At 53.4% G+C, this 26,706-nt stretch overlaps 6 protein-coding genes and 2 pseudogenes across 8 annotated transcripts, besides 2 other annotated features; 4 read left to right on the top strand and 4 right to left on the bottom strand.

Annotated features, from left to right (window-relative positions):
• Positions 1-2,268: 2,268 nt before the first annotated feature.
• Positions 2,269-4,186, top strand: NCS57_00883100 (uncharacterized protein; the record flags this gene model as incomplete). Its single annotated transcript, XM_053058633.1, has 3 exons — positions 2,269-3,359; positions 3,414-3,510; positions 3,566-4,186. The coding sequence occupies 3 exons, from the start codon at positions 2,269-2,271 to the stop codon at positions 4,184-4,186; spliced, it is 1,809 nt and encodes a 602-aa protein (XP_052912464.1).
• A 721-nt stretch (positions 4,187-4,907) lies between these two features.
• Positions 4,908-6,732, top strand: NCS57_00883200 (uncharacterized protein; the record flags this gene model as incomplete). Its single annotated transcript, XM_053058634.1, has 2 exons — positions 4,908-5,081; positions 5,134-6,732. Exons 1-2 carry the CDS (start codon positions 4,947-4,949, stop codon positions 6,730-6,732), a joined length of 1,734 nt encoding a protein of 577 aa, XP_052912465.1. The 5' UTR covers positions 4,908-4,946.
• A 496-nt stretch (positions 6,733-7,228) lies between these two features.
• On the bottom strand, positions 7,229-9,950 carry NCS57_00883300 (uncharacterized protein; the record flags this gene model as incomplete). Its single annotated transcript, XM_053058635.1, has 3 exons — positions 7,229-7,726; positions 7,781-9,673; positions 9,732-9,950. 3 exons carry the CDS (start codon positions 9,948-9,950, stop codon positions 7,229-7,231), a joined length of 2,610 nt encoding a protein of 869 aa, XP_052912466.1.
• Positions 9,951-10,486: 536 nt separating this feature from the next.
• NCS57_00883400 lies at positions 10,487-15,979 on the top strand (annotated as a pseudogene). The gene is made up of 3 exons: positions 10,487-10,918; positions 10,970-15,382; positions 15,431-15,979.
• Positions 10,487-15,979: a sequence feature.
• An 899-nt stretch (positions 15,980-16,878) lies between these two features.
• Positions 16,879-17,363, top strand: NCS57_00883500 (uncharacterized protein; the record flags this gene model as incomplete). The annotated part of the gene is made up of 2 exons (XM_053058636.1): positions 16,879-17,113; positions 17,167-17,363. 2 exons carry the CDS (start codon positions 16,879-16,881, stop codon positions 17,361-17,363), a joined length of 432 nt encoding a protein of 143 aa, XP_052912467.1.
• A 212-nt stretch (positions 17,364-17,575) lies between these two features.
• On the bottom strand, positions 17,576-21,406 carry NCS57_00883600 (EH domain-containing protein; the record flags this gene model as incomplete). The annotated part of the gene is made up of 3 exons (XM_053058637.1): positions 17,576-19,639; positions 20,226-20,943; positions 21,000-21,406. 3 exons carry the CDS (start codon positions 21,404-21,406, stop codon positions 17,576-17,578), a joined length of 3,189 nt encoding a protein of 1,062 aa, XP_052912468.1.
• Positions 21,407-22,167: 761 nt separating this feature from the next.
• On the bottom strand, positions 22,168-23,733 carry NCS57_00883700 (HET domain-containing protein; the record flags this gene model as incomplete). The annotated part of the gene is made up of 2 exons (XM_053058638.1): positions 22,168-22,235; positions 22,287-23,733. The coding sequence occupies 2 exons, from the start codon at positions 23,731-23,733 to the stop codon at positions 22,168-22,170; spliced, it is 1,515 nt and encodes a 504-aa protein (XP_052912469.1).
• Positions 23,734-24,410: 677 nt separating this feature from the next.
• On the bottom strand, positions 24,411-26,347 carry NCS57_00883800 (annotated as a pseudogene). The gene is made up of 3 exons: positions 25,793-26,347; positions 25,391-25,469; positions 24,411-25,333 (listed from the first exon to the last, which is right to left on the bottom strand).
• Positions 24,411-26,347: a sequence feature.
• Positions 26,348-26,706: the final 359 nt, after the last annotated feature.

The raw sequence follows: 26,706 nt of genomic DNA on the forward strand, positions 1-26,706 counted from the left end.
TGGCCCATACCGGGGTCTGGATTCTGGTCTGGAAGCGTCTACGGTGGCGGTCTCGATTTGGGCTGAAGAGGAGAAGGTGAAAAAAAGGAGTTGAGGGAGGGGTGTGTTCCTTTCTCGAACCCGTTTGCAAAACAAATCCACATCGAAAGAAACGGTCACGAATTGAAGAAAAATGGCGCAGAAGGGCCGTCGTTACGTTGAGTGGAGGAGGTATAGATGGAGAGGTAGGTAGTTATGGAGTAAACAAACTAACATGGGCAGATGTTGAAAGAGGAGAAATATGACGAGAGGGAATTTCCCAGAAGTCGAATTGTGGGAATGGGCATTATCAGAGCTGGGGACTATGCTGGTTGTTCAATATGAAAAAGATGGAGAAGAATATGTCATGATGGGGGGGAGTACTCCAGCGGAGATGGCCGACTTCAAGTATACAATATCCATACTGTACATAACGTTACTACATGCAAGACGACTCGAGCAGCTTTCATGAGCATCTGCTTATGGAATCGGAATCGAGAAATGACGAGTTGGTTACACACTCGGATGTCAGTGACGAATTCATCAAATTGCCCCGGATCCGTCAATGCCCTGTCCCTCGTCGGCCGCCCCTTTCCCATGGGATGGGGGATGGAAAAGAAAGCAAGGCAAACACAAGAAAAAACCCTTGCGCATCCTGCCCCAGCTCGCAACAACTCCACCAGGGATGTCTCGCGCTGGAGACAGACGGCCAGACCGAATCACGCACTGTCTGTTTGTCTGTCGTGCGTCCTGATCACTTGAGCTCGTGCGTGCGGTGCGGGCGTGGGTGTGGCTCGACCCGTGTGCCGTCTTGGTTGATACCTCATGGATCTATTTCGTGATGGGCGATGGGGCCCGCCATCCTGGTACAGCTAAGCTAGCTAGCATTCAGCACGCGCCGCGAGGACGACGACGCCATCTCTCCCAACTAGAGAATCAAGTTTCCCATTGAGGGAGTGGAGGGAGGGGGGCAAGGCGAGATCTGGACAGGGGTAGATTACCTCGTGGATTGACAGCAACAAGCAGGGTCTTTTCTTTCTTATTTCTTTAAGCAGCTGCTCTGGCAACCTGATTGCGTATGTACTTGCAAGAAGGCTTTCCCATCCCATCTGTTCTCGTCAGTACATACAGTACAGGACTGGGGTAAGGTTCCCTCCCTCTCGGCCACCTCCACTTCAAGACTGTCCATCTCCCAATCACCCTCCATCATTCCCCCCCTGCCACTTGAAGAGGGCCCTACTGCTACTGTACACCCCCGGTCGCCGTCCCCGGTCTCCATCCTCGAAATACCGCCGCCACTGCTGTTTGTCGCGACCATCGAATCGCCGTCGCCAAGCCGCATGGTAAATGAACTCGACTCGCCAACCTCCAATTCTTCCAAGGCCTTTTTTCCCTCTCTCCCCTGTCCTGCCATCTCATTCCCGTCCTGTCAGTTTTCTTCCTCTCCTTCTTTACTTCTGTCGCACAAAACAAAACGCCAAATATTCAACTGCCCGCCTTGGCCTCCCCAGCTGACGTCGGTTCCCGAGACGAAAAGAAAGACCCTACCCTTCCTTCGCCCTCCCTTACAGAGCCTCCGGGGCCCCCTCTTCTACCACTCAAGGACGAGCACCGCCTCTGGAGCAAGAGCTGGGAGCGCCCATAGCTGCAAGGCAAGCAAGCAAGCAGAGATATTGGCACAGGAGGAACAAGGGGATATTCGACAATCAGCCATCGCCAATATCCTCTCCCCCCTTTCGTAGGCGATCGAATAGGTACAAACAAGACCAGTGGCAACTACCGCCATACGCGCGCGACCGTAAAAGGGCCTTAAGTCGCTCTTGTTTCCTCAGACTCGCCTTTCCCCCTCCCCACACACAAAGCAATCGATTGACCTCGAGCTGCCGTCTGTCTCAGTCCAGGTCTCAGCCTTCTTTTCATCGTCACATCCATTGCCCTCGTGCAGCTGGACAGGGCAAGTAAACAAGGAGCAGCAGGCGAGACCAGCAAGGAGAGACAAACCCCGGGTGTTTTCTTTGGTCGAGTTTAAGCTTCGACTTGTGTGTCCGGCTATCGCCGCATCCTTGGCTTTGCTTTGATTCCATCCCTCTCTGCCTTTCCTTCTTGGACTCGAACCGTTCTTCTTTTGCTTTTGCCTCCAATTCCTCTCTGACGGTCCAGTTCTTGAAGAGATATCTTGGCCCCATCCCCACGCATATTTTCCCCTCTGTTCATCATTTTGTCACCCCCTCCTTCTCCCTCTCTCTCTCAATGTTCACCCAACCGGTCGTCTCGCCGCCGGCTGTAGCGCCGCCACAGTCGTCGTCGACGTCAACTTCGCGGCCAAGTCGACTGCGAGGCCTCAGCTACCTACGCAACTATACACAGAATCATTTGCTCTCGCGCGACAGCAGCCATCACAGCGGCGCAAACGGAAGCGGAACAGGCTCTGGAGCCGGCAGCCCAGGTGCAAGTGGGAGCACGTCCCCTAATCGACACGGCTCTAGCCTCACGCGATCCCTCAGCCATTCGCCTACCACTACGAGTGGACCGCCCGCCGGAGCCCAGAACGCCAATAATACCAACCACTTGACCCTCGTCAGTTCGACCCCCGATCCCGTGAGGATTTTGACCACCACAACCTCGCTGCCTGTTGCAGCTACTTCTGCCTCGCCTGCAGTCCCTACTTCAGGAGCACCCACTTCTGCTCCCGCTCCCGCTTCCGCTTCCACGCAGCAACCCGAGGCCCACGACCCCACCAACAACACCACCACTGTTGCAGATTCCTCCTCACCCGCAGACATCGCGACATCTTCTGCCCCCGAATCCGCTCAAGACCAAGCCGCCATGACGCGATCCCGAGCTCCCACCGGCGCCGATACGGGCTCCGCAACCCCTGAGAATGCTCCGTCAATCCGATTCTGTGCCTACTTCGATCCTCGCTCCACCCGCCCGTCGCTCACCTTCCCCCCGATCTCCAGGACTCTGCCCACGGGCTCAGAGAGAATCCGTGTCGGCCGTTACTCGGAGCGTGACAGCCACTCCATGTCCAACATGCCCGGAAACCAGCCGTCGGCCGCCCCAGTTGGCTTTAAGAGCAAGGTCGTCAGCCGCCGCCACTGCGAGTTTTGGTATGAGGATGGCAAATGGTACATCAAAGACGTCAAGAGTTCCTCAGGAACCTTTTTGAACCACATCCGCCTGAGCCCACCTTCCCAGGAGAGCAAGGCTTTCCCAGTTAATGACGGCGATATCGTGCAGCTGGGAATTGACTTTAAGGGTGGTGAGGAAATGATCTTTCGATGCGTTAAGATGCGGTTGGAGCTCAACCGAGGATGGCAAAACAAGCTCAACTCTTTCAAGTACGTTTTTTTGTCCAACTTTCGCTGGATTTCGTATGCTGACATTTTTAATAGTATGGCGGCCCATAAGCGGTTGCAAACAATGGCTACGAGTGGCGGAGCGGCTGGTTCTAACTCTCAAGATTGCTCCATCTGCTTGAGCTCTATCGCGGTAAGTCTTGAACTGTCGTATTTTCTCCTGAGCGTGCTGACTGACAATCTCGTAGCCATGCCAATCTTTGTTTGTGGCGCCGTGCTCTCACACCTGGCATTTCAAGTGTGTGAGATCACTTCTTACATCACCACAGTATCCGATCTTCCTCTGTCCCAACTGTCGTGCCGGTGCCGATCTGGAAGCAGACGTGGACGAGCTGGCTGAAGAGTGGGAACAGATGAAAGAGGAGGCGGAAGCGGAAGCGGCTACACCAGCCAAGGCGGACACAGAGTCCGAGACAGAACAGGCACCCCCCGTTGCTACCCCGGGAAGGTCGACACCAGAACGGTCCAACACGTGTGACAGCGACCCGATGGACGTTACTGTTAACATAACCCCTGAGACACCTCAGCGACACGAAGTCTCTCATACCGTTTCCGAACCCCTACCCATCAGGAATGCAGCGTCGGGTGCGGGTCGCTCTGGACAGATACGGGATAGCCGAACGCCATCACCGCCTGGGATGACCAACGGCGCCGAGGGCCCGATTACGCCCAGAAACAACGTCGGGCCCTGGGTATTTGACGGAAGTGCCGGCCGGGCTGCGGCACCAACATCAGCCGAGATGACAAGTATAGACGCGGCTGCAGAAGTGGATTTGAGCGCAGATGACAAAGACTCGAGTTCACGATAGGAAAGCCTACATCGATGCCCGGAGTTAAAAATGCCGTATAGACAGACGACCTCAGATGGTACCCTCCCTATTCATACCTGGCGCCCACGATCTTGATCTTCAAATACAAGGCGGCGTCCTTTCGTTTTCCCCTGGCTATCGTTACAGCACAGGCGTTGGAGGAGTTTTACAGTCACTACTACCTGCTGTCGGAGACGCAGCAGCTCACATTGGCGGCACAGCGATGCTATTTCTTCTGTTGAGCGAACAAGCAACTTGCGAGAGAACTAGATGCGAGAGAGCATATATACTGCATGGAAGGTTGGATTTAAGGACAGCCAAGACTAGGGCTCCATGAGTAGGAGTTAATGGAATAGAACAAATTACAACATGTCCACTGGGATACCTGAGATAATCCACATAGCCGTTTGTCGTGATGTCCTCGAAAAGGCACATTTTACAAGAAGCCTCCTATCACGAATTGTCGTCCACTGCCTCACCACGAAGCAGACCTGTATTTCCAATCATGGTCCACCTCATGCTCGAACTGGTAGCATGATGGACGCATTATGTCATCATATGTCGGCCGCTCTCTTTCCGGCATCGGCACCGAGATGATCCGGCCTATCGCCGAGTGCGGGCGGACTTGCCGGGGTGTGGCTAAATTTCCACAGGCCTTGGTCGCAAACTCGTCCCGTTCGGCTGCTCCAGAGCATTTGCATTTGCGTTGCTGGACAGGGCAAAACTCTTTGGCATTTCTTCCAGCAAGCGCAACGATACAATGCTCCGACAGTTTAGCTCGCGCCTGCCGGCAAGGGCTCGGGCCTCGTGCTCGAGAGCCCTGGGTCAGGCTTCGAGGTTCTCGTTGGTTCCGAGACGGTCCATGGCTACGGTCAAGGTGGAGGGTATTCCCAAGGTATGAGGCGGATATATATCTTGTTTTCTTTGACTTACGCTCATGTATACAGGAACCTACGGAACTTGACCAAATCACAACCCTCCCCAATGGCCTCCGTGTCGCTTCGGAAGCCCTCCCCGGATCCTTCGCTGGCGTCGGCGTCTACATCGAAGGAGGCTCCCGGTTCGAGAATGACTCCCTCCGCGGCGTGTCCCACATCATGGATCGCCTCGCCTTCAAGTCGACGTCTAGGCGGTCCGCCGACGAGATGCTCGAGCAGGTCGAGGCCCTCGGCGGCAACATCCAGTGCGCCTCGTCGCGAGAGAGCATGATGTACCAGGCCGCCACCTTCAACAACGCCGTGCCCCCGACCGTCGAGCTGCTCGCCGAGACGATCCGCGACCCCAAGATTACCGACTCGGAGGTTGCGGAGCAGATTGAGACGGCCCGGTATGAGATCCGCGAGATTTGGAGCAAGCCGGAGCTCATCCTCCCCGAGCTCGTGCACACGGCTGCTTTCAAGGATAATACGCTTGGAAACCCGCTGCTTTGCCCGGAGGAGCGACTTGGTACCATTGACAGAAACACTGTCATGACGTACCGGAAATTGTTTTACCAGCCTGAACGCATTGTCGTGGCTTTTGCTGGTGTTGAGCACGGCGAGGCTGTCCGGTTGACGGAGAAGTTCTTTGGAGACATGAAGAAGAACGAGCAGCCGGTGTTGGAATCTACAGGTTCTGAGACGAGCGAGAGTGAGATTTCAGATAGTGAGGCCAGCTCAGCGTCACCTGCGTCCTCTGCTTCCTCATCACCACAGTCATCACCTCACCTCCTCTCTCGAATCCCCTTCTTCAAGAACATCTCTACTTCGGCACCTCAGCAAGCCACCGTTAACAACACTCCCCCCTCTCAACTCGATATCCAACGACCCGCACACTACACAGGCGGCTTCCTCTCTCTTCCTCCTCAGCCCCCATCTCTCAGCGGCCTACCGACCTTTACACACATCCACCTCGCCTTTGAGGGTCTCCCCGTAGCTTCGGATGATATCTACGCCCTCGCTACGCTTCAGACACTTCTTGGTGGAGGTGGCTCTTTCTCCGCCGGTGGACCCGGCAAGGGCATGTACTCGCGACTTTACACCAATGTGCTCAACCAGCACGGCTGGGTTGAGTCGTGCGTTGCTTTTAACCACTCTTACACCGACTCAGGTCTCTTTGGCATCTCCGCCAGCTGCCTTCCTGGCCGCACCGCTGCCATGCTCGACGTCATGTGCCAGGAGCTCCGCGCGCTGACCCTCACCACGGGTTTCTCGCGCCTTCAGGAGACCGAGGTGGCCCGAGCCAAGAACCAGCTCCGTTCCAGCCTGCTCATGAACCTCGAGAGCCGTATGGTGGAGCTCGAGGACCTCGGCCGCTCTATCCAGGTCCACGGCCGCAAGATCCCCGTCAGGGACATGTGCCGCCGCATCGAAAACCTGACAGTCGACGACCTGCGCCGTGTTGCAAGCATGATTGTTGGAGGAAAGGTCAAGAACCCCGGCGGTGGCAGTGGTGCTCCCACAGTTGTGTTGCAGGAGGCCCAGGCGTATGGTGTGAGCAACCACACCATGACGTGGGATCAGATCCAGGACCGGATCGACAGCTGGAAGCTGGGTAGCTCCTCTTAGGGGGTTCGAGGCTTTTGATTCAAGTGTGAATCCACGAGTACGATGTCACGTCTGAGTCTGTATGCTATCTCACGATGATGAAATGGGGTGTATAATAGAGGGTTTTGTACAGCATATACCGGATTGTGGACTGCAGCGGACATATAGGAGGGAGCATCATTCGCGAGTAAGGAGCCATATGTACAACACCGCTGGGCAGAGATGATCCAAACCAGCATGATTTCTCTACTAGACTCAAATCAATATATATCAGTAAAAAGAGAACTTCAAGACGTGTCAAGAATCGATAATAGATGTATATTGTGCTTGACGTCGTAATCGCTAAACTCCGAAATACCAACCGAGTTCCCAATCTATCTTGGTCTTTGCCTTTCCGTTCCGTGTTCCGTGTTGAGTACCCAAGGTAGGTAGTCATGAATTCAGTATTCCCCAAGTCTCTTTGTAGTGTTGAACATAGCAAATTCGCCATTCTTGATTTTCCCCAAGAGTTGCGTCATCATAACTTAGATCTTACAGCCTCGAGTCGATACTTGACATCCTTGAGGGCTTTGTTGGTAGGTTTCCAATCGTCAAATTGCTTCAGCAGCTCATCTGCTTCGTTGCTGAGCTCTGTCCGGACAAAGTCCTCCTCGAGCAAGCCCCGCATGATCCACGGCAGGACATATGGGTTTGCAGACGTTAGAGGACCTTGACGAGCGCTCACGGTGCATGGTGGAGGCAATGCACCAGTTGACGCCGTCTCAAGAGCATGAGAGACGGCAAGATCGTAGACAGCATCGTCATAGTATAGACGGGAGTGACCGGCGCCGGAGTAGAGGGAGCCGGCAAGGGGGATGGACAGTTCACGGATCAAACCGTGATCTGAGACGCCTAGATTACGGAGCTTGAGAGCGAACCCGACAAGGTGGGCGATAAAGTCAGGGGCATGAACGCGTCCATCGATGAAGACTGCTCGGTAGATGTAAGGATGATTGGCAGGAGAGTAGACGGCGGACTATCATGGGTCAACTTCTGAACTTGAGATGTATATAAAGGGGTTATAGCTTACCTCCATCGGAACGAGCTGATCGTCAATGCTGCCAATGAATGTGATGCGAGCGCCGTAGTCTACAACATGCTTGAGCGCATTCTCAAACCTCTTCGAGTTGTCACTCTCTGGATTACCAAACTCCCACAACTCAGCAGCAGAGCCCATGAGCAGACCAGATTTATAGTCTGGGAAGGGACCCAAAGCAACACCAGCCATGGCACACACGCCGACCTTGGCATTGGTGATTACACCGAGGTCAATTAGCTTCTCAAGCAGCATGATGCTTACCGGAACTCCCTGTGAGTGACAGGCAATCAACACAAGATCAGCACTGCGGATGTGATCAATCCAGTTAAGCATAAGCTTCCATAGGTTGTCCACCCGATCTCTGATCTTGCCTTCACCTTCGAGAGCAACCTTCTCAATCTCACAATCCCCACATCCATGAGCTTCAGCCCACCGCCGGATCGCTTCAGCGCCAAGACCTGCAAAACGAAGTGACGTGCCGGTGGGCTGCCCAATCATCGGACGGAGATACGTGGCAGGGAAGAGGCCATGCACACCGATCGCGATAGCCTTGTGGATCTTGGGAGGGTCTCTGATGCGGAAGACGTGGTTGGCGGGAGCTTGCTGGGTGCGAAGGAGGAATTGGGTGAGCTGCTTCAAGATAGAAGGGTTCTCCTTCATCTGGTAAGTGCTCGAGAAAGACGGGAGGAGGAGGTTATTTGTGGGCTTGACTGATGCTTCTGACTCGGCTATGGATTGACCAGAGGAGGCAACCTTGGCAGGCACTGCGCTGGGTTTGTCCATATCGTGTATCTGAGGTGTTGCGCTCCTTGGAGTTGAAGCGCCAGACAGCGAGGGTGAAGGTGGATCAAGATCCATCGACTGTGGCCGCCCTCGCTTGTTCTTCCGCCAACCTGATTTGGCTTCTTTCACCTTTGGAGCGTTCTTCGCGGGTTCCTTTGTAGGTGATACATCGCATTCTGCCATTGGCCTGGGGTGAGCCTCTGATCCTTCACCCATCACGGCCATCTCTCCAGACTCTGGTGATGTTGGTTTCTGCGTTGACTTTGGTGATTCCTTGGACCAGAAGGCCCACGTTGAGCCCGCTTTGGGAGGAGGTTCATGTTGATGCGGAGGAGCAGGAGGCGCATCTGTCATAGTTACATCTTCCGAAACGGCCTCGGGCACTGGCTCCGGTTGAGCATCAGGCTTATCATCTGTGACTTTAGGAGGCTCAGCGGAAGAGTACCAAAAGCCAAACCATGAGGCAGATGGCACTTTTTGGGCACTTGGTGGTGATGCGACCTCTGGAGGCGCTGTCTGTGCTGGTGGAGTGACCGGTCGAGCTTCCTCGGCTTCCTTTGTAGTCTCGGGGTCGGCTGCAGGGGCTATAGCCTCATCGGGCTTCGAGATGGTCTGAGTCTCCGTAAATGGTGTCCTTGACCACCAACCAAGCCAACCGGATGAAGTCGTCGGCCGTTGGGGCGATAACTGTGATGAAGGATCGTCCGGTTCTGGCTGAGGTTGAGGTTCGGCTTCCCTTTCGATTGTGTCGGCACTGGGCTGAGGTGCCTTGGGCGTTTCTGGCCTCTCTGGGGCTTTTGGTTGTTCTTTAGGAGGAGCTTCGGTTTCTGAGGTTTGTTTAGGGGGCTCGGTCGGCACGTTCTCTTCCGTCATCGTCACGTCGGACTTGTTCTCGGGAATCTTTGGCATCGCCTTGATGGTGCCAGCCGTGCTTCGCACGCTTGCTGTATCGTCGTTCTTCTTTGAATCAAATCGACTGAGATCCGGGGTCTTGCTCGACTTGACTGTTCCTCCAAAAATGTTCTCCTTCGCTACCGAGGTAGATGCTGAAGCCTTGGGAGCTCGGGGCCAGGATCCGTACCAGCTCTTTGATTTCCGGACCTATGCCTGTTATTAGGCTACGAACATGGATAAATCAGCCAATAAGCGTAAGACACACCTCTTTACTCTTCTTCTGACCGGACGCGACACTGTCGCCCGCAGTCTGCTGTCGTGCTGGTGGCATTGGGCTGTTGCTGGTTGCTTCCGATGCCGATGACGCCTCTGAGGCCTGTGATTGTGACGTAGCGCTCACTATCGACGCGCTGACCGGGGCTATAGAGTCGACTTTCTGTGCTGCTTCCGCCGGGTTAGGACGGGCCCTCTTTCGGGGAAGCATTTTGAGGTGTGGTGATGTGTGAGGAAGCACATCAACTTGAAAAAGTTTCAAGATGCAGGTTCATATTACGTGTTTTGAAAGTTGTTGAGAAGTAGGTTCTTGTGTTAATAGACGTGCCTGGAGTTGTAGGTACCTTATCGGTCGCCCCTCGCCCCGCAATTTCCAGAAGCGTCACCAGGTACATGGTACATGACCGCCGCGTGCCGGTGGAGTTGGCAGTGCAACATACGACTGAGACATCAACTCCCACAACTTTCGGCGCTGGGGTTATAGTTATAATGAAAAATTGAGAAAATTGAATGAGGAAGGCTAGGAGAGTGTTTTATTTCTCAAAAGTAATTTTCTAAATATTTTCTTCAACTGCAATCGCGTTGTAAGTGAGAGCTTCCAGCCTTTGGAAGCGCGTGAGCATGTCTGCTGCCTCCGGAAAATCGTCTCCCCGAGCCCCCACCGTTATCAGCTTATCGGACTACCAAAGGAAAAAAAAATCCAGACTCGAATTTCAGGTACTAAACCACTGCGAAGAGTGAGCAGTCGGTGTTGCGCCAGCGCCTTTCACGATGAGCACCCTCAAGCGAAAGGATGCCCCTGGTGGCAATCCTCCCTCCAAGTCGGCAAAGAACACAAAGGAAGCGAGACCTTCAAAGAAAGAAGGCGGAAAGGATGCGAAATCCCCCAGCAAGAAGTCGAAGACCGATGAGGCGCCTGCTAAGGGTCCTGTCGTGTCGCTCTTGAAGGAGGAGGAGCCAATGTTCCCTCGAGGTGGCGGAAATGTCCTCACGCCTTTGGAACAGAAGCAAATCCAGCTCGAAGCCAAGGCTGACGCTCTGCGCGACGAAGAGTTCAACACTAGCGGCAAGGCGCTCAAGAAGAAGAAGCGGAAGACGGCGCTGAAGAGCGACAAGAAGACGGAGAAGAAGAAGGAAGAGGAGGAAGATACTGTCAAGGTGGAGAGCTTAAGCTTTAAGGTAAGCTATGGGTTTGGGAACAATGCCGTTCTTAACTGACACTGGAGACAGCGGCTGGTCAAGGGCTCTCTCGTCCTCGGACAAGTCACACAAATCAATAACCTCGATATCGAAGTCGCATTGCCGAACAACCTTACTGGTCACGTCTCTATTGTCGCTATTTCCGAACAACTGACGGAGCGCCTTGAGAAGGATGCTGCCGAGAAGGACGACGACGAGGACGACAAGGATGAGGATAGCGAAGGGATTGACCTCGAGACCATCTTCTCTGTTGGGCAATACGTGAGGGCCTATGTGGTGTCTACTGTAGACGAATCCGGCACCGGCAAGAGCAAGCGACGCATCGAACTCTCGCTACGACCCAGCGAGGCCAACACAGGACTGGAGAAGGACGACGTTGTCGTCAACAGCACTGTTGCGGCATCCATTGTTAGCGTCCAGGACCGCGGTTTCGTTATGGATACGGGTATCTCCAACCTGGGCGCTTTCCTGTCTCGAAGCGAGATCGATTCGAGCTTCGATGAGCAGAGACTGCAGCCAGGTGCTGTCTTTTTGTGCCAGGTCATCAGCAAGGGCGCCAATGGCAAGATTGCGCAGCTGTCTCTTCAGCAGAAGAAGCTGGGCAACCCCAAGAACGCCCCCGCCGACGCCACTACTATTAACACTTTCCTCCCCGGTACCATTGCTGACGTTCTCGTGTCCAACACTGACCGACGAGGCTTCGCTGGCAAGATCATGGGTCATCTCGATGTTACCGCCGACCTTATTCACTCTGGTGTCGGTCCTGCTGGTGTGAGCTTGGACTCGACCTACAAGATTGGCTCCAGAGTTAAGGCAAGGATTATCTGCAACTTCCCCGCTGCTAAGGAGCCCAAGCTGGGTATTTCTCTGCTCCCTCACATCACATCTCTTGAACAGAAGCGACCGACCAAGACGACCGACGCCAAGAAACTTCCTACGACAGTCCTTCCCATCTCGTCTTTGGTTGAGAAGTGCACAGTTCGCCATGTCGAAGGCGAGATCGGTCTTTTCGTCGACATCGGCATCCCCGGCCTGAGCGGATTTGTCCATATTTCGAGAGTCAAGGACGGCAAGGTGGAGGCACTGTACGAATCGAGTGGCCCTTACAAGGTTGGCTCTGAGCACAAGGGCCGAGTTGTGGGATACAACCAAATCGATGGCCTCTTCCAAATATCTTTCGAGAAGTCGGTGCTTGAGCAACAGTACCTGAGGCTCGAGGATGTCCCGATCGGCGCTGTTGTTACTGGCGAAGTCGAGAGGGTTATCGTTGACGAGAAGGGAGTTAGCGGGCTGATTCTCAAGATCGCGGAGGGCATTACTGGCCTTGTCCCTGAGCAGCACCTTTCTGACATCAAGTTGCAAAACCCTGAGAAGAAGTTCCGTCCCGGCATGAAGATCAAGGCTCGAGTTCTGTCAACCAACTTGGTTAAGAACCAAATGCGACTCACCTTGAAGAAGACCCTGGTCAACTCGGAAGCGCCCATCATCAAGTCATACGAGGACGCCAGCGTCGGAATGCAGGTTCCTGGCACCATTGTCAAGATCCAGTCCTCCGGTGCGCAGATTCAGTTCTTCGGCCCTGTCAGGGGCTTCCTGCCCATCTCTGAGATGAGCGAAGCTTACATCAAGGATCCCCATGAGCACTTCCGCGTTGGCCAAGTTGTCAGCGTTCACGTCCTGGATGTTGAGCCTGAATCGCAAAAGCTTATTGTGTCTTGCAAGGACCCTTCTGCCTTTGGTCTGGACAAGCAAAATGCCCTCAAGAAGCTCCAGGTGGGCGGTCTTGTGTCGGGCAAGGTTTCTCAAAAGACCGAGGACCAGATCTTTGTCGAGCTTGAGGATGCTCAGCTGAAGGCTATCCTTCCTGTTGGACAACTTACCGACAAGTCGGCGTCAAAGAACCAATACGCTTGGAAGCGCATCTCTGCTGGCCAGACCATATCCAACTTGATGGTGCTGGAGAAGAACGAGAAGCGACGCGTGCTTATCTTGACCCAGAAGCCAAGTCTCATCAAGGCGTCTGAGAACCGAACTCTTCTTAAGACTTTCGAGGACGCCAAGGAAGGCAAGGTGGTCGCCGGCTTTGTGCAAAACATTACTCTTACGGCAGTCTTTGTGCAATTCGCTGGTGGTGTCAGGGCGCTGCTGCCCAAGTCCCGACTCCCTGCTGACGTCCAAGAGCAGCCCGACTTTGGTATGCACAAGCTCCAGTCCATCGAGGTCAGGATTGTCTCTGTGATCCCCGACCATCGCCGCATTGTTGTTGCCCCAGCCGACTCTGACGAGGACGACGTGGTAAAGAAGGAGAAGGCTACCGACGCGGCTTCTGCCCCTTCGGATAACCTCGAATTCGGAACCGTGACCAAGGCTAAAATCACCTCTGTCAAGGATACGCAGCTCAACGTGCAACTGGTCGGTAACGACGTCCAAGGCCGAATCGATGTTTCCCAAGTCTTTGACACGTTTGAGGACATCCCCGACCCCAAGGATCCCCTTGACAAGTTCCACAAGAGGCAGACAATCACTGTTCGTGTGACGGGAGTGCACAACGCCAAGGACCATCGATTCCTGCCTTTCTCGCACCGATCCGCGCACTCTGTGGTTGAACTGACTGCCAAGCCTAGCGACATCAAGGCGGATTCCCTGGAGCCCCTTCAGCTTAGCAAGCTCAAGGTTGGTGACACTCACGTTGCCTATGTCAACAACGCCAGCCCCCAATACCTCTGGGTGAACCTTTCGCCTTCGGTCCGTGGCCGCATCTCAGCCATGGAGGCGTCGGATGACCTGTCTCAGCTTAATGACCTGGAGGCCAACTTCCCCATTGGATCCGCCATGAAGGTTAGAGTGATTGCTGTTGATCCCAAGAACAACAAACTCGACCTTTCAGCTCGTTCGTCTAGCTCGTCTGAGGCTGTCAGCTGGAGTGTTCTGAAGCAGAACATGGTTCTCCCTGGACGAATTACCAAGGTGAACGAGCGTCAGATCCTGGTCAAGCTTAGCGAACTCGTGTCTGGTGCTGTGCATCTTCCTGATATGGCTGATAACTTTGACGATGTCAACACTCTCAAGCACAACAAGGGCGACCTTGTCCGTGTCTCTATCGTGGAGCTGGACGCAAGCAACAAGAAAATCCGACTGTCGATCCGTCCTTCACGCATCATGAGCTCTACGTTGACGGTCAAGGACAAGGAAATCAGCAACATTTCTCACGTAAACTCTGGCGATCTTGTTCGAGGCTTTGTCAAGAACGTCTCTGATAAGGGATTATTCGTTCTCCTTGGTGGACAAGTTACTGGTCTTGTCAAGATCTCAAACCTGTCTGACCGATATTTGAAGGACTGGAAGGATAATTTCCAGGTTGACCAGCTTGTCAAGGCCCGAGTTATTGCTGTTGACAGGGAGGCTAAGCGTGTCGAGCTGAGCTTGAAGTCTTCTATTGTCGACCAAGACTATACTCCTCCTCTGACTTTTAACGACGTCAAGGAGGGCCAGGTCGTAACAGGCAAGGTTCGAAAGGTGGAGGATTTTGGTGCTTTTATCCTAATTGACAACTCGGACAATATCAGTGGTCTTTGCCACCGCAGTCAGATGGCTGAGAAGCCTGTGGCTGATGCCACCAAGCTCTACAAGGAGGGTGATGCCGTCAAGGCTCGCATTCTGGAGATTGATACCAAGAAGAGGCGAATCTCATTCGGCTTGAAGCCATCGCTCTTTGAGGACGAGGACACTGACATGGAAGACTCCGACCAGGGCGCTGACCTTGATGCCGAGGACAGTGATGAGGATGTTGAGATGGGTGAGGGTGGTGTTGAGATTATCGGGGCAGACAACGCTGATCACTCGGAAGAGGACGAGGATGATTACAACGATGACGATGATGAGGCGGACAGTGATGATGACGAGGAAGAGGAGGATGAAGATGAGGAGATGGAGGACAAGCCAGCCAAGAAGGGCAAGGGTCTTGGAGCAGGCAAGAAGTCGGAATGGTCGACTGATCCCTTTGACGACGCAGAGTCTGACTCTGAAGAGCAATCAAAAGACGAAGAGAAGTCAAAGAAGAAGAAGAAGCGAAGCCGGGACGAGATCCAGGTGGACCGAACCGCCGAGCTTGACGCCAACGGCCCCCAGACCTCTAGCGACTACGAGCGACTGCTGCTCGGTCAGCCCGACTCCTCGGAGCTCTGGATCGCCTACATGGCCTTCCAGATGCAGGTCTCGGAGCTGTCCAAGGCTCGCGAGGTGGCCGAGCGTGCTATCAAGTCCATCAACATCCGGGAGGAGACTGAGAAGCTCAACGTCTGGGTTGCTTACCTCAACTTGGAGGTTGCGTACGGCAGCAAGTCGACTGTGGAGGAGGTGTTTAAGCGGGCTTGCCAGTACAACAACGAGCAGGAGGTCTACGAGCGACTGGCCAGTATCTACATCCAGTCCGAGAAGCTCAAGGTGAGACACATCGATACGTTTAACAAGGACCAAGCTGACCATGATCAGGACGCCGATGACCTCTTCGAGGCCATGGTCAAGAAGTTTGGTGCCAAGGCACCCAACGTCTGGCTCAACTACGCCCACTTCTTGCACGTCACTCGCAACGATGCTGCTAGGGCACGATCCCTTCTCCCCCGTGCCACGCAGCAGCTCGACAGCCGCCACAGCCAGAACCTTGTAAGCCGGTTCGCGGCGCTCGAGTTCCGATCTCCCAACGGCGAGCCGGAGCGTGGACGAACCATGTTCGAGGGTCTCCTCGCTGCCTGGCCCAAGAAGGGTGACCTCTGGGGTCAGCTCCTGGACCTCGAGTCAGGTCTCACCGACGCTGACCCGACAGCGGTTCGGGATGTCTTCGAGCGAAGGACACGGGTCAAGGGCTTGAAGCCCCAGCAGGCCGAGAAGTGGTTCAGACGATGGGCCACCTGGGAAGAGAAGCTGGACCCCAAGGGTAAGGACCGGGTCATGGCCAAGGCTCAGGAGTGGGCGGCAGCCTTCAAGGCCAAGAAGGAGGCCGAAGCTGCTGCTGCTGCTGAGGAGGACGAGATGGAGGAGTAGCTGTCCTGTGGTTTGTTTTCGGATACCATTATACGGGAGTCAAAAGTTTCAAGCATAGAATCTGAATAACCAAGTGTATGATTAATCAAAGGTCATTCGTACGAGGTGAAATTTCCATGGTGAATACGCACAAGTCAGCAACCAATATGTCTTGCTGGTCAGCATGAGGCGTGAATAGTGACGTACCGTAAGATTCAATACGGCAGATGACGGCAGATCCACGATCAAATTGGACCCCTACAACGTTGCCAGAATAGGTCAGCGGTGAATCCTCAGCGCAGGATCTGTCCTAAAGACGAAATAGCGGCCGGCAATTGCGAGGCGGTCTCTAGGTGTGCCTTGCTAGTGGAGCACGGCAGTGAGCGCTTAGTGCAGATCGCTTCGTATCTGAGGTTTCAGATATGTAGAATAGCAACGTTGCAATGACCTTGATCAAATCATCTCATTCTCATAAACAAAACAAAGACATTTTTTTTTTTTTTCTCACGCACCTTCTTCAGCCTCATTGATGACATTTCCCCGAGTTACATACCGTTGTGACGTCTCATCCAACCAAAGCGCCACTCCCGTTTTTTGCCACTTTGAGATGGAGGTGAGAATCGGACAAGTCGGAAGTTTAACAGACTGACGATCGGCGGGGACCCCGTCATGACGGATACCACGGCGGAGAAATACGAGGGGGGGATGATCCTATCGTGTCATTTTTCTATATGCAGATGCTGAAAATAGATGTCCAATGGATGGAAACATGGGGATTGTTGAAACAAGTATAAAGAGGAAGATCCTCACGATAGTATACTCAGCTGAACAACAGGACACTCACCAGTAACTTGACCATCAACAAGAAAACAACAATCCAACTTCTTCACTTACAAGTCTATACTCTTAAATCCACCAACATGCGTTTCTCCATCGCCCTCGCTGCCACCTCCCTCCTGGCCCTCACCGAGGCCCGCATCGTCGGCATCAGCGTCCCCAAGACCATCAAGCCCGGTGAGGACTTTGAGGCCATCATCATCAGCGAAAACTACATCCAGAGCGTCTACGACGTTGCCATCGCCTTTGGCTACTCACCTGGCAAGGGCTTCCCTGGCTCTCTCGGTCAGGTCGCCGACTCTTTCTATCTCGGTCCTGGTGAGCAATATTCCTGCTTCTTGACTTGTATGCGTGGCTAACGGTATAATCAGACGAGTCTAACCAGCTCCACAACTTCAACAAGACCATCAAGATCCCTACGGATGCCGTCAAGGGAGAGGGTCTTGTCACTGCCTCCCTCTTCAGCCTGTACGGCGCCGCCAGCGCTCCCACCCTCAGCGACTACAATGTTTCTGTCACCTTTGGAGACAAGACCAGCAAAGAGTACAAGGCTAGCAACAGCCAGTAAAGTTGGTGCCTTGCATGGAATAGGATGTGGAATTACATAGCATCTCCAAAGGAGTTCCGTCGTCAGCGACAGCGTACATATCTTAGCCTGCATCAACTTGCACATATTAGAGCTATAGAAATGGTTTATGAATAAGTATTATCTCTATCTAAGTAGGGTATCACTCTATGAAAAAGACACTAGCATGGACATATTCCTAGCCCGTCCATGCTCTACTTAACCCTGGGCTTGATCACCTTCATGCCGTTGGCGCTCCCCCATACGCTGTCACTCACTTTGGCCGGGATCTTGCGGCCACGGAGCCTCTGGTCAATCAGCCACATGCCAACGACAAACTCTGCTCGTCCAAGAATACCTCGTCCCTTGCGGTCAACGAGATCCCACACTTCAGCCAACTCGTCTGCCGGCAGACGCGAACGCTTCCAAATCTCGCGAGCTATAACATTAACAACGTACTCTGAAGGGTCGTTGTCCATGGCATCCAAGGGAGAGTTTGGATAATCAAGTAGAAGCCCGCGATTAGAAGCCCATACAGCTTCATATCGCTTCCGCTCACGGGGTGTGATCTCTTCTCGCCACTTCTTTCTCGACCCTTCATGATGAGAATGTTTCCCAGAAGAATGGAGCTTGTGCAGAGGCTTCTTCTTGTGACGATCCAAGTCTTCATCTGATGCCTTGGCTGGCTGACGCAAAGTCTGCATCATGCGAGGTGACTTTTGTCGTCGAGGCAGTTGCGGAGCAAGGCTGCCTCCTGTGTTGTGAGGTGTAAGACGAGCTGATGCCAGTGAACCTGCCACAATGGCACTTGTGAGAGATTCCAATGGGAGATTTGTAACTGATGAGCTCTGAGGGCGATGACGTCGGACCTCCCGAGATGGCGAAGACGGTGTACTAGCCGCGGTTCGCCTTTTCGGAGGTAGAGTTGGGGGAGTTAATCGTTCAGGGGACTGAACTGAAGAAGCAGACACAAAGGTATCATCAGATGAGGCCGAGTCCGGTGTTGACGGCCGTTTCTCTACAGGATCGGGTCTTGGGCGAGAAAGTCTAGGGGCCAGTTGGGGAGCTGAATGCCTTGGTGTAACAGTCCGCGTCTTCTGGACGAAATTCTGGGACTGTACATTCGGCTTGTTCGTTCCTCGAGGCTGCGGCGGCGTAGGCGGACCTGATTTCTTCGTCTTGACTTTGCGTTTCTGGGGATCCGGTGACGGAGGTGAAAGGACTTGAGTTGCCTGACGAGTAATGATTTGCGGTGGTGTTTTTGGCCTCAACACCGGCTTCGGGGGTCTGGTAGGCTTGGGCGATAGTACCTCTGGAGCTCTGATGGTGGCAGCCAGAGGTGGCGGCGTCACGGGGCGAGGCTTCGGTTTTAGTTTCGGCTTGGGTTTTGGCTTGGCTGTTGGAGTATCGTCGATATATGGCACTGGCTCCTCCGGAATACTCTCGGCCGAGTCTCTAGGCGCCCTAACCGGAGATCTCTTTGGAGAGGCTCTCTTCACGGGGTCGCCCGTCCGAGCCTGCTCGAACATGGAGATGAGGTTTCCCGTGGGTGGAATAGACCCCGAGTCGACAACATCGCCGCTGTGCGATGAGGCACGCGTCCGTACCTTGGGACTTGGGCTGGCGCTTCGACTGGCCGCTAACGTGGCCGCAATGAAGCTTGCGCTTCTAGCATCCGTCTTCCCAGCGGAACCCGGATGTAGCTGAACCGGACTCGCCCCCAACTGCTTCAACCTCGCAGCAATCGTCGCTCCATTATGCTCAACACCAGTAGCGCTCTCCCCCGTACTCTGTTCGGCGAGCGGCTTGACCGGGCTCCGCGGGCGTCCGGCTGACGGCGTCAGGGGGCCATTGCCTCTTCGCGAAGGCGGCGGCGCGGGCTTGTTCTTATTGAAGGCGAGCGTTGCGCCCTGGAGGGCGGCGGCGGCGGCATCGGAGGAGCCTGTGGTTTGGCTTGCGACGGGATTCATCGCCGTGAGGGCGACATTGGATGGGGGGCTTGGGTAGAGGATCACGAGGGCATTCGATGGATGTAAGAGAGCGTCGGAGAGGGCGATGACGTAGGATAAGAAGAAAAGTTGAGATTCGTCGGATGAGGAGTAAGATGCGAGATCTCGACGTTGGAGATCAATCGCGGGGAAGTTGAAGAAGGAAGGTCGAAGTTGGAATGAAGCTGGGATAAACGCGGCAGCCACGGGAGGAGCTGATATCAACCTGCCACCTGGAGACTTGACTTTCAGGGACCTCGAAGCGACAGTTCCACTTGCGTAATGAGGACGCTAGAAGCTCTCTAGGTTTAGCGGCCGCTGTAAAAACGATTACGCCCCAATTTCCAGGGGTTCTCGCCCCTGACTATTTTTGGACCTTGTTCCCGTTTTTGGTGGCTGCGTGTCATCCAGAGCTTGAGATTCGCGAATGTTGTCTTTGTTGTTGCCAAGATGCCCTTTGAGTGACATATTTGTGTCTTTCGTGTGGAACGCAATCACCTGGACGACAAGTCTCAATAAACAATACTGGGCCAAGATTGCTCAAGGGCTCTGCTCCACTACCCTCCAGAGGTCATGATGGGAGGGGAGTCATGTCTCATGACGAGAGCGCCACAGACACGATCAAGACACTGCGGAAGTTTTCACTTTCATCCTCGGATGTCTTTGAGACGGGACATGATCGATAATGTTTTCAACTCGAGCTATCAGGTAAGATATGCATGTATCCATAGACAGTCACGCTAGTCAAGTGGCAAAGCTCAAGTAAGCACTCAAAACAAAGCTTCTTTCTCATGTATTCATCACCTAGGCTTCCATCTTATCATATGGCTACTCAATTCGCTGTTGTTCGGTTGGCACAAGCTCATTTGTACTGTACCTTATCCGGCAACTCATATACCGCCACGGCATTTGAATCAGGGGCCTCGACCGCCCCCGGGACAGACGTCTGGGTGGACGGTGATTGCTGAAATCCTTGGGGCGATGGCGTCTGGTGGAACCCCTGAGGTGAAGGTGACTGCTGGAATCCTTGAGGAGGTGGTGTTTGCTGCCATCCCTGATAAGGCATTTGTTGCTGCTGGGCCATGACGGGATATTGCATCTGTTGCTGGGGAGGAGGTTGAACCTGTTGCACAGGCTGTACCTTGTTCTTGTCTCGTCGGCGGATCAAGAAAATGGCCAGGACAACAATCGCAATGACTGCAATACCTCCAACCACACCACCAACGATAGCACCAATGTTGGTCTTGCTACCACTACCCTTCTCATTGCCATCATCCTCACTGGCGTCTTTCTCGCTCTCAGATTCGCTCGAGGCAGTCGGTCCAACTGTCACAGTCTTGGCCGCCTTGGGCTTTGTAGTTTCCGCATCAGACTCTTTTTCGTCCTTGGACTCTTCAGCTGTGGATTCCTTGGTCGATTCGGAAGGCTTTGTCGTCGCAGCTTCGTAGATGGTAACGTCCATGGTTGAAGTAGCAAAGTTGGCTGCTCCATCGGGAAAGATCATGCTGCTGAAGCCGGCAGCCGTATGGCAGGGATACTTCATGATGCCGTTGGGCATGTAGATGGTGAAGCAGAACGGTTGAGTGTCTAGAGTACTAAGACGCAATCCGTGTTAGCAAGTGCTACAACTCCCCCTTCTGGAAAAACTCACCAAAACTGAATGTTGGGATCTCGTCGGCAGTCATCGTCACACTTATCCTCGTCCGTGGCATCAGCCTGCCCCACACAAGCCGTCTTGAAGTCCTCGATGCCGCAAAAGGCGAGGTTGTACTTGTTGTTCTCCCACATACATGACGTGCCGGGCGAGCAAGTGAAGCTGTAGGTTGTGCTGGGAGTATAGAAGCCGCAGAGTGTGTCGGGGGCGACAGTGATGTCGAGTGTCTCCGTCACGGTTCCATCCTCGCGTCTGAAGAGACCCTGGAGAGGTCGAAGAGCGCGAATTCTGGCCGGCGCTGTGGGCTCTGGTCCTTGCGGTGGTACATCTGAGGCATTGGTGTTGTCGAAGAGTGCACATGCTGCTACAGCCGCCACGGCAAGCCATCTCATTGAAGAACCCATACCGAAGAATGATGAACAAGAATAATGGAGGATGAAAGAAGGTCAATCCCAGTCTCTCAAGAGAAATTCGCTCTTCAGCCTTGGGAGCGGGCATGCAGCCATACCATCATGACCCATGTCGAATAAGTAAGTCTAAAGATGGGCTTAAACTAGCTTCAAACACGGCCGGTCCCCTTGGTGCAGCGATGTGATGTCGAGGTGGCTGAGGAACAAATAAGCGCTTAAGTGCTTTGGGACGGAATGGCACATTGTTATTTTAAGTAAAAAGAGGCTTGCTTTCATGTTGCACTTGTCAAACTCGAGTTGTTGCAATATATCGCGCTGCTGCGGCTCCCGGTTTGAGCTAGATACAACCAAGACGAGCCCTTTCTTTTCCAGATAACTCATTTCTTGAAACTCCTTCAAGCAAACATGTTGGACTCAAGTCTAGACCATGCTGAAGGAGCAGGGTTGCGTTGAGGCTGCATCAAATTTGAAGCCATCGACAGAGGAACAAGGATATTGGCTGCTAATGCCATACCCCTGCCTCCCCAGTGCCGATCCTCGCAATTTCCTAATTGAACCGGCCTGATATCCATCCGAACTCAGCCCTGCCAGGCGTGTCGAGGTATGCAACTTTGGTTACATATAAAGACCTCAGAGAGTAGCATTCATTCACCTTTTTCAGTTGGATACAAGCCGAGTCGCTTCTGGTGATTTCAAATTGTGCGCTACATCTCCCAACTCTTTACCCACAGATTGCTCATGATGAATATCCATGACTAGTTGAAGGGCCAATGGCCGCTCGGTCGAGACAGCCGAACTTGCCAACCATCTTCAATCTTTTCGACTTGCACATGGATAGCAACCGAAGTGTTAGTTAGACGATGTACCCACGTACCTTCTCCCAGATTGTCCTGCCCTCGTTCATAGAAATGGCCAGCCAGTTCCCTGCTCGCAATTTGACGGAGATCAGCCTTCCCAATGCTAGCCATGGCATTTGACCAGCTTGCCCATTTCCTCTCGACAATGTCATGCTGCACCACGACTTCGGTTCCTAGAAGGTGGAAGAGGACCAGCAGGGGGCAGGACTGGCCATTGCCCAGGTCCACATCCAGCTCTACCATGCCCTGCGCCGTGTGTATGAAGGCCTCTCTGTATGGGTCCCATTGTCTTCTTGGGCAGACATTGACTATGCGGAAGGGGCCCGAAGTGGACACATGAATCATAGACGAGGCCAGACTTGTGGCTGCACTCCCCCAGGAAATGACGTTGATCTGTTCTGGGGGCAGCCATCTTCCTTCAAGCTCGTCAAGCTCGTCAAGCTTAGTCTGGAACAGCTGGTCGGTCTTGACTCTGGCATAGCCGTCTGGAAGTTTCTCGAGAAATATCCCCCCCTGGGCACCGGTCCAATCCGGCGTCTCCTTGAACAGGTTCAGGGGCATAAAAAGCCCTTGTCCCTTGACAACCAGGAGCTCCATATCGTCAAAGATGACACCCCGGTTCGACACGCGCACGTCTCCAGAGTAAAGCCTGTACATGGAGCCTTCAGACGAAGCGTACGCGAACTCGTTGGGGCTGCGCGCGAATATGCCCCGAATCTCGGCACCTTCATCGGCGTCGGTTTTCCAGGCGAACAGGGTGAGGTCGGCGACCCGTTGGCAGATCTCTTCCTGCAATCTCAAAAAGGCCTTTGACCCTTCGCCGTAGAGCATTGGTAGGTTGACATCAAAGATGCCAAACAGGCAATACGCAATGTCCTCGGCTCTTGTTGTCTCCCTCCCCGCCGCCCACGACATACGATAGACGACGTCAATTGTGCTGATATCACGTTCGCCCAGCAGAACGTCTGAATCGATCCTTGTAATCTTGGAAATAACCTCGTGAAGCTCAATCTTCGAGCCGAGAGATTCCCAATCCCGGCTGTAAAAAGTAAGAAACCTGGGCGCGATGAGCTCCTGCAGCGTCCATCCGCGAGTGAACCACCTGCAACGACCGAAACTTGAGTCGACGGTGGTCTGGTGATAGTCGGAGAGATATGCGTAGCAGTATTGCGCATCCTTGTACCAGCGAAACATGGAGTTGATGGCTTCGGACAGCTCAGCGCTGCTGGACTTGTCGATGCAGCAAGTATCGACCCAGGCGTAGCGATAACCTTGGCTCTTGGCGAAAAGGCATGTCATCTCTATCTTGGCAAATCCTTTCCTCGTTCTGGCGAATCCAAGGTCCTGAAACTCTTGGAACGAGACCTCTTCCTCCTCCCAGGTATGAGAGAGGATGGCATACTCGACGGTTTCGGGGTTCACCACAGACTCGAGCCTCAGAGTATCGGTATTAATGAGCCACATGTTGAAAGGTTTTGACGGGGTTGATGAGTTACAGACTGCGTTTCAGTGGCGGGGAGCCAGTTATAAGAAGTCTGTCGATTGTTGCAAGGTTGGAAAAGGTCGAGAGAACGGAATCAGGCTGTGGGAAGCGAGGCAGATTCCTGTCGTGACCATGCAGTCAGCCCAAACATTCAGCCCAGCCATGAATATTAGCGACCAGGCTGGCGCCTAACTAGATTCATATGCGCTCTCAGAGACACTCACACGATTGGACAGATTACGGGGGGCATTTTCTCGGCAGCATACAAAATTCTATGTCTCCTTTTATATTCCTTGCCAAGTATCTTTTGGAAGCCTTTCTTCTGAAAACTCAATTCGTCTTGTTTATATAGGCCACAGCATGGTCACCAGAGGTTGCAACCGCTCGGCTCAGTGCATAAGTATTTCTATATTTTTAAGACTAAATGTATTATGCACATGCTGCTCAGACTATCCAATGCCGTCTTGAAATGGTAGTCAACTCTGTATAAACTGGTTGGAGTTAACTCAACGCTTCCAAAGGTGCATGACATTCCGTATTGAGACAAAGTGCCTCCATAGCTATTTTCCAGCTACCCAACTATATGTCTTCTTCAATCTGAACAAGATGACCGTCGTACAAATCCCACAGAGAACCCATCGTCTCTCCTCAACCTCACCTCATACTCGCCCACACGCTTCTCAATACCATCAGGCTCATCCAGGCCCTTGCTAGCCTGCTGCCTTATCTCTTCATCAACTTCCATACAGACAGGCAATAGAGGGTCATCCTTCCATGGTCTCACACCAGCCTTGACAGTCCGCACAATCTCGACAACAAGATAGACCATAGAAGCACCCACCATGACCGCTGGGTATACGATCCACTCCCATCTCACCACAATAACAACCTGACTTGTGATGGCTGTACCCCAGTACCGTGCGTCCTTTGGTGAGTCAGTGCCGTTGATCCGCACGGCATTTGTCAGGCCGCTTGTGAGACGATCCATCCAACCGTGAATATCATCAAAGGCATTGTACAAGCTAAGAGCAAATTCTGTCTCCCTTACTCCATAGGTACCAATGCTACCCTCAAAGGTCGTTTTTAAAAATTCCCTTACATCATAGAGCAGCCCCCAATCCACGGTATATTGGTCGCCCGTGGCCATGCCCATAGAAGACGGTATGTTGGCGAACGTGACATTGTCGGACACGTATGATTCGTGATCAATCGGTACTTCACTCCAGGTTTCCATGATCCTGTCGCTCAACTCGCCCATTTCGACCCGGATTTCCCGTGTCTGAAGGCAATACCACAGCGCACACTCGGCGGCGATAGAGTCGTTGATCATGACAATCGGTTCTGCCGTCGTTCTGCTTTCTGGGACACCGACGGCACCAAACTCGGCGATGACATTAAACGCCTCACGTCTTGGTATGTTTGAGGATGAGGTGAAGACGCGCCCAGAACCTGGGCCGGTAGTGAAATGCTTGCCAACACGAAAGGGGTATGGAGGGCCGCATGCATCTCTTTCCAGTGTCGTGCCATTAGGTATACCCAGCGCGCACGTCGTCTCGTTCACATAGGTGAAGCGGAGATCATCTGTAACATTCAGACAAGCCCCACAAACGCCGATTGTCGGGATAATTGGCCATGTACAATTCCCGGTCGGGCATTGCACTTGTGGTATGCCGGTGCTGGGTGCCATAAGGCCATTGTAGGCGGCAATCTTGGTAGCCTGTACTGCGCATCCGGCGGCTGTCAGTATATGCAGATGCAACAAGGGAGCAAGAGTTCTGAGGGGAAGTCAAGATGGTTTGAATATTGCAACTGACTCACGGTAATCCCCACCAGATCTCCCATATTTCAGCCACGTCGTGCGAGCAACCTGCCCGGTAGCCGTTGCGGAACGAAGCTCGACCTGGTCAGTACGCAAAGTCACCAGCTGCTGAGAAAATAGACCGAACGCCTGGGATAGAATCGACAGTGCCGCGCCAAAGCAGGCCACATGGCTAGAATCACATGTTATCTTCTGCAGCTTCAATCAAATAAGTAGGTCACCTGCCTTCCCTTAAACCGGTATAGAAGTCGAGCACTCCCCCAACTCCCTCTTGAAGCCTCATCTAGCAAGGCATAGTCTTCGAGAGGGAAGTACTCCGTCCCACGGCGACTCGAGAACCGGTTCCACTTTGCCTGGGCGAGAAGGCTGCCTACCGTACACATCAATGAGGTACGACACATCGTCGACAATGTGGCGATCAGGGCGTTGAGTGTCAAGGTCTGGCTTGGCCAGCTATCTTGCGGTTTGTCGTTGTAGCGTGCAAGCACTCCAACTTGCGCCGCGAGGCTGGCCAAGGAAAGAAGGCAACAAAGTATTTCCAGAAACCACCAGCTAAGCACTGATGGTGGTTTTGGGAGTTTTGCAGTTGCTGGCGATGCGTCTTCGAAAGTGGGTGGCGCATTCTTTCGTCTCTGCTCAGACTCTTCAATAGAATCGTCCGCGAGGAGTCGGGTGCGTTGATGGTCTGCTCTCTCAGCAGTCTGAACATCTGCATCTGGCCGCCATGGGCCCGATTGAAATGGCGACGCTGGTTGATGGCCGTCTACATGAGACATTGTTGAGCCAACCCTTCAAAGCGTGGTTGAACAAGGCAAGGGCCAAAGAGCCAAAACAAGCCCTTTAATAACTTCGCTTTTATGGCGCAGTCGAATGCAGGACTCGTTGCCAAGCGTAGGCGGTCGATCTCTCGTTGCTCATCCAATTAGCACCCAGGGAGGTGCTTCCTGTGGCTTGCTTATGAGCGAGTGAAACCTCTGGTTTGCTCAACCTGCATGGAAACAAGGCAGATTCATTCTGTTAGCCTTGATCTGCATCGTGCAAAGGAAGGCGGAGTAAGGCTACCCTGATGTTATAATTGGGTGATAGGGGTGTGCAATGGGCAAACCAAAACAGGCATCGATCTCGGAGATGGACT

This window comes from Fusarium keratoplasticum, chromosome 6 (genome assembly GCF_025433545.1).
Source record: "Fusarium keratoplasticum isolate Fu6.1 chromosome 6, whole genome shotgun sequence".
In the NCBI taxonomy this organism is placed as follows: Eukaryota; Fungi; Ascomycota; class Sordariomycetes; order Hypocreales; family Nectriaceae; genus Fusarium; species Fusarium keratoplasticum.